General features: G+C 40.5%; 1 protein-coding gene across 1 annotated transcript; it reads left to right on the top strand.

The window, feature by feature from the left end:
* The first annotated feature begins 2,006 nt into the window (after nucleotides 1-2,006).
* Nucleotides 2,007-5,885, top strand: LOC145471053 (uncharacterized). Its single transcript, XM_081454796.1, has 4 exons — nucleotides 2,007-2,167; nucleotides 3,688-3,868; nucleotides 4,773-5,119; nucleotides 5,636-5,885. The coding sequence occupies exons 1-4, from the start codon at nucleotides 2,007-2,009 to the stop codon at nucleotides 5,862-5,864; spliced, it is 918 nt and encodes a 305-aa protein (XP_081310922.1). The 3' UTR covers nucleotides 5,865-5,885.
* Nucleotide 5,886: the final 1 nt, after the last annotated feature.

The raw sequence follows: 5,886 nt of genomic DNA, 5'->3' as shown, positions 1-5,886 counted from the left end.
GCGATGTACTTGTATATGTTTCTCTGGCATTTACCTTCCCTTCTCCATAATCCGAATTTGAAATTTTGAAAAAATTCTAGGTATAGTTTTGTGTAGTTTTTGTTTCACCCAGACAGAAAAATTCCATAGGCAACCTCCGGGAATTTAGAAGATGCGCGAATGCACGCAGGAGTGGCCTGAGGGAATGCCCTCTTTTTCAGGGTTTGGAACAAACGCGCACAGTTGCTCTCCCTCAGTTAAGTGTATTGCAAGCCAATTTCATTGCGTGTGTTAATAAGAGAAGCAATGATTCAAACACTCGTATACCTTAGACTTTTGCGTAGATCTTTCTTTCACGTATCGTTCAACGGCGAAAGTTTAACCCTTGAAAGTTAATCCACAGAAGGGAACAAGAGGTGACAACAGTGGCGACAACCGGTGAAAATTCCATATTGTTTTTACACCGTGTTATCGGCAATAAAACATAATTTTTGGACTGGACGCTTTTGTACTTTTCTCAGTTTTGCTGCGTGATGCATGGAATATCGCGAAAATTTGACTGGCTATTTGAAAGATTTTTATCGAAAATAAAAAGCAACCGATGTACTTTCGCATTCAACTGCTGCGCATTCATCGCACCCTAACGATTGCATGCATGGTCGACAGAATTTTTGTCGGCGTTGGTAACACATAACAGTTAACTAAGTAAATTAATTAACTCTAATTAACGTATTACAAGAAATAAAGGCACAATGTAACTACTTTACGTTTTAACTTGGTCTAGTCTAATTGACGATCTATTAACTTCGTTCAGTCTATAATAACACATGATTTTGCCCCTCGTCCAAATACATTTGAACACCGCTATCTAGAACTCTTAAAGGGAAACTAAAAATAGTGCGAGATGCCGGGGGTTCGAGACTCGCGGGGTACTCTCGTACCTTATTTAAGGCCAAAATCTGCCATTCCCCCTACCCTATTTATGACCTGACCAAAATTCGATACCCTGTTTATGACCTGACCCTTAAATCAATACCCTGTTTCAGATCCGTTCCCTAGTTCAGACCAATATTAAAGGCGATGTTTATATGCTATTTTTATGCAGGATAGCTTCTTCTAAACGAACATACCCAATTCAAGAGTACAGCGCAAAAACCACACCCTATTTGAGACAAAAATGGCCAGAATCGATGCCCTATTTTTGACTAAAACTGCTGAAAAACCATACCTTTTGGGCCGAACATACCTATATGGATAGTAAGTGACTGAAAAAGTGTATCCAAGGAAAAATGATTTGAGTTCTATAGATAGGGAGGCTCCACTGCTTATTAAACGGATTACTGGATTAGTGGGCATCTCAAAAAGGAAACAAATAATTGATGTAATTAACTCCAGAACTCGAGAAGGTGTGGTCCAAATGTAACGGTTCACTTGATTGGTTTAAGACTTGACCAATCAGGTGGATGTTTAAAATACTGAATCTTTTTGCCTTGTCGCAAGATGATCAAAAACACCGAAAAAACTGCAATTGTATTTAGCGTAATTTCCTGGTTATTTATTAAGCATTTGGTTCTTTGACAACATGCGACAAGATGTGAAACGAAACGTACTATTTTTCACAAAGTACCAAGATAGATCAATAATGTTTTGCTTACAAGAACAGTTTCTCGACTAAAATCTTGCATTGCTTAGCCAGAAAATTGCGAGTCGAACCTATCAGTCAGGGAGTGTCAACCAATCAAATCACTCTCTCATTCTTTCAGAATCGCATTAAAGGTTACCGACGCGACTAAATATTTGCATGTGAATTCAACATTTTCACTTATCCCATCTTGTCCCATTTAAGAGGAGCTAGCCGGCTCTAAGTGCATTGCTTCGATATTTTGGAGCCCGAGGGCAAAGTGTGTCCTTCGACAAAAAGTTTCCAATTTCATTTTTCCTAGTAAGATTCAAGGCATCGTTTCCCTTCGTTGCTCGACTGTTGTGGTATGGATAGTCCAACCTTACAAGGCCTCAGTTTCATATCGATGGCTTCAAATAACAACCCTCTGCCAAGAGCGATTTTCAGTCCTGTTCCTTGCGGTTCTCTTTGGGGAGGCTCGGATGTTACTGAAGGTGAATGTGGTCCTCAACAAATCTTACACTCAGCAGACAACCAACTGAATCAAAGTGAAAGCGCAGATATCAGGTAAGAAAAGGGAAAGTTTCCGAAACAATGATGGCAAGAAAAACAGACTAAACGCATCGTTTGGAAATATCTGCGCCATTTTTTTCCGAGACGGACGAACCAACTGCATCTGTGATCCGACTTGCCTTTTTTTCGTTCCTACTATGAAATGTTGAAACCATCTTTTTCGAAATTAGGCATTTTATTTAATTTTGGCATTTATCTGAAAAATTGTAGAATTCCTTCTTTTTTGGCGTCGTCGACTTTAAAGATTTCAGGGCTGGTGGGTATATAGCTCGTTAAACCGCACAGAACTCATAAATGAACTTCGTTACTTTTTTTCGTCGTTGGTAACGCAAAAAAAATAAATACTATTTCTCAATTGATTAATGCTCTAAAAAGGAGAAACGGTCCTGATTTTATTTAATTTTTAAGTCGATTTCGCAAAGCAAAAAAAAAAAAAAAAAAAACACCCGGGCGATTCAAGAAGGGTCGCAATGTATATTGAAACTATTCAAACACAAGAAATTACTCAGGTATTTTCTCCCTTTAAAAATTTTGCTGTTAAGAAATAGTATGTTAAGAAATATCATGCTTGCTTGAGTTAATTCCTGAATGATTCATTTCTCTGGCATCCCCTTAGAGTTTATTTCATAAAATCGGGCTACATCTTGGTTTCTGTTGTTTTTCTCAAGGATTTGGTTGGTTGAAAACCCAAATCAAAAAAGCACAATTTGCCAGTCGTACTTTTCTAATGAGATCGCAACACGGTTCCCAACGAAATATTGAGTAAAGATGACGCGAATCAGGCGAGAAAAGAAAACGAAACGCCGTATTTCAGAGTCAGAAGTTAACAAGCAATGGTTAATTTAACATAGCATCTAGCGATTTCTTTCTTTTATTTCACTCGATCGTTCTACTGAAACTGATACGTTCAGAAAAACTGATCGTGACTTGGCTTATTGCTTTGTTCTTTTCGTGTTGCGAAATCAAGATCTTCTTCCCGCAGCAACATCCCAAAGCCGTGACGAGCGCTATTTTGGTTGCAAGTGAAGTATTGATCCCCTGTATGTTCGACCTTTACAGATTGGGGGATAGTCGAACCTTACAAGATCTCAGTTACATATCGATGGCTTCAAGAAATGGTTTTTGCCCTTTAAAGTGAATTGCGTCCCGGTGAAAGAACAAATGTTGAGAGGAGAACTGAATGCATGACTCTGACGTGCTCTTTAAAAACATAACCAGTGCATTGTGTAACTGTGCGCTCTTTTTCTCAGGCAAATCTTTAGTCGTTATCTTCTCTAAGCGAGCGCGAAGTGCGCGTAACGGGACCTGGTAACGAGTTGTTTGTTGATGACGTCAGGCAAATTTCGCACCAAAGAGAGTGAGCAACCTCGATATCAGGCTCTCTCATTTGCCTCCTTTGTCATAACGACAAGGGTGGCAAAGGAGAGATTGCCTGGGAACAAGATTGATCGAGCGAGCTGGAAAGGAACGCCTGGGTACTAAGCTGATATTTTTCCTCTCATTCTGTTTCCCAGTCCTCTCTCTCAAGGGCAACCGCCGGTGTCAGACGACCCTGCAGATGCCTGGTTCAATGCAGCGGGGATCCTCTTGTCCCTTAAACACGCGGCCGCTGAGAGGAGCGCTAGAATGGGGAACCCAGTGGAAATCTCGCAGTGGAACCCTTCTACAAGTGAACCTACCATTGTGCAACCACAGGTTTGTAATTATCAACAGTTGTAAGCTTTTATAACGTTCTTTTTTTCCTCCGGTATAGAGAGTTTCCCTCGCGTGGCCAGCTACCATGTAAATTTATTATAACAAAAGAAAGTGTTTACAAAAGAAGAGTGTCCAACTCCTACAGGATTGGTTTGTTACACCAACATGGCTGGCGTTTCATTGTTTTGTGACACCAATATGGCTGGCATGACGTCATGTGAAGACACTTCATACATTATCGCTGAACATCAAAGTCAGAAGCCAATAGCATTTAAGTACTTGATAACGATGCACAAATCAGATTGGGTTGCAACATGACATACTCTCATTTAGTCATGCTGTTATGACAACAAGAAAAATAAGCTGGCGCAGCTTTTTGATTGGATGAAAGACTTTATAAATCAACACTCGTTCTCTCGACAGATAGGTCTTGAATTTTCACCTAATTCTCTCCAGTCCATCAGGACCAGCGTCAAAAGTTTAGTTTATTTGTAAGAAGAAAACGAATAAGTTATAAATAAAATTTACGCCAAACTTATGTACAAGGGTCAGATTAAAACAAGCTATCAATGAAATATAACGATAACAAAATTGCGGCACAAAAAAGACTAACTTTAATAGAGACCTTGTTTCAATTTAAACTACAAAATTCTCCTTACCGATTGTCGCACATCCCTATCCATGTAAGTTTTCATAATTTGGAGACAGCACGTATCACAAGTATTCAGTTGGTGATTTGAATTCTGAATTTGAGTCTACTTTCCTTACGAACTTTACCTTTCTGCAAGTCGATGTGTTGATTACAAATTAGGAATTTAACGCTGAACACTTTTGAAAATTCGATGGCAAACGGTAAAAGCTTTACTATTTTTGTTTTTGACGTTTTTTTTCTCCCCTTCTTTAGACCACAAATGTTGATGCTGCAGCTTTCCTGTCCAATGCAATACCTAACCCGGATGACCCAGAATGTCCTCAGGATTTCTATTCAGGGCCCATATTCCAAGAAGAGACAGTCCAATCCCAAAATGACAGTTCGGATGAGCCTGGGACAAAAGCAAACAAGTGCCGCCTTTGTGACAAGGTGTACGCCCGCCCTTCCACCTTACGCACACACATGCGCACTCACTCAGGAGAGAAGCCATACCAGTGTCACATCTGTATGAAGTCATTCTCTCAGGATGCCAATCTAACAGCCCATCTGCGAATCCACTCGGGCGAAAAGCCATTTAAATGTTTGGTGTGCGATCGAAGGTACGGTAAAGCAGGTCCGCAGGGCCTACACTCTCTGTTGCAGTTAACTTTTTGTGCTTCTGTTGTTTTGGTATAGAAATATAAGGGGTCTCGTTATAATTAAACGTTTATGATACGTGTATATAGGGACGATATATTGACGTATTTCAAAGTACATCTAAATTCATAATCCATCAAATATTCTTCCCCCCCCCCCTCCCCCCATCCCCGCGGTTCAAAACTGCGCGTGTTGCGAAATATACTGGAAGTATAATTAACGCAATTGCCTTCATTTGGCGCAAAAAAAAGGTCGAAAATGTTTCCTTGGACATTATCGGTCGGAAGTTTGTTCGCTTCTCGGAACAGATAATGTCCGCGTGGACAAATATACGAACACATTTTCGCGTAAAACAGAGGCTATTGTTTATGACGGTTATTATGAGTCTGTTTATCTAGACAACGCACTCTTGTTTTGTCCAAGCTTGTTCCCAATATGAACACAAAACTTTACATTATCACTTTGTTTTATCTCTATAGGTTCGCTCAGTCCTCCTCAGTTACTACGCACATGCGCACTCACACTGGTGAGCGGCCTTACCGATGCAAGATGTGCGCCCGTGGATTTGCAGACAGCTCCACGCTGACCAAACACTTGCGGACTCACACTGGCGAGAAGCCATACAAGTGCAAGATATGTCAGCTGAAGTTCTCACAGTCGGGGAATTTGAATCGACACATGCGCGTGCACGAACACGGCAGCGCGTGAGAAACTGCGCTACTAAATTAAG

Source organism: Orbicella franksi, chromosome 2 (assembly GCF_964199315.1).
Source record: "Orbicella franksi chromosome 2, jaOrbFran1.1, whole genome shotgun sequence".
Lineage (NCBI taxonomy): Eukaryota > Metazoa > Cnidaria > Anthozoa > Scleractinia > Merulinidae > Orbicella > Orbicella franksi.
The sequence above is the reverse complement of the archived record's forward strand: the minus strand, read 5'-3'. Positions and strand labels throughout refer to the sequence as shown.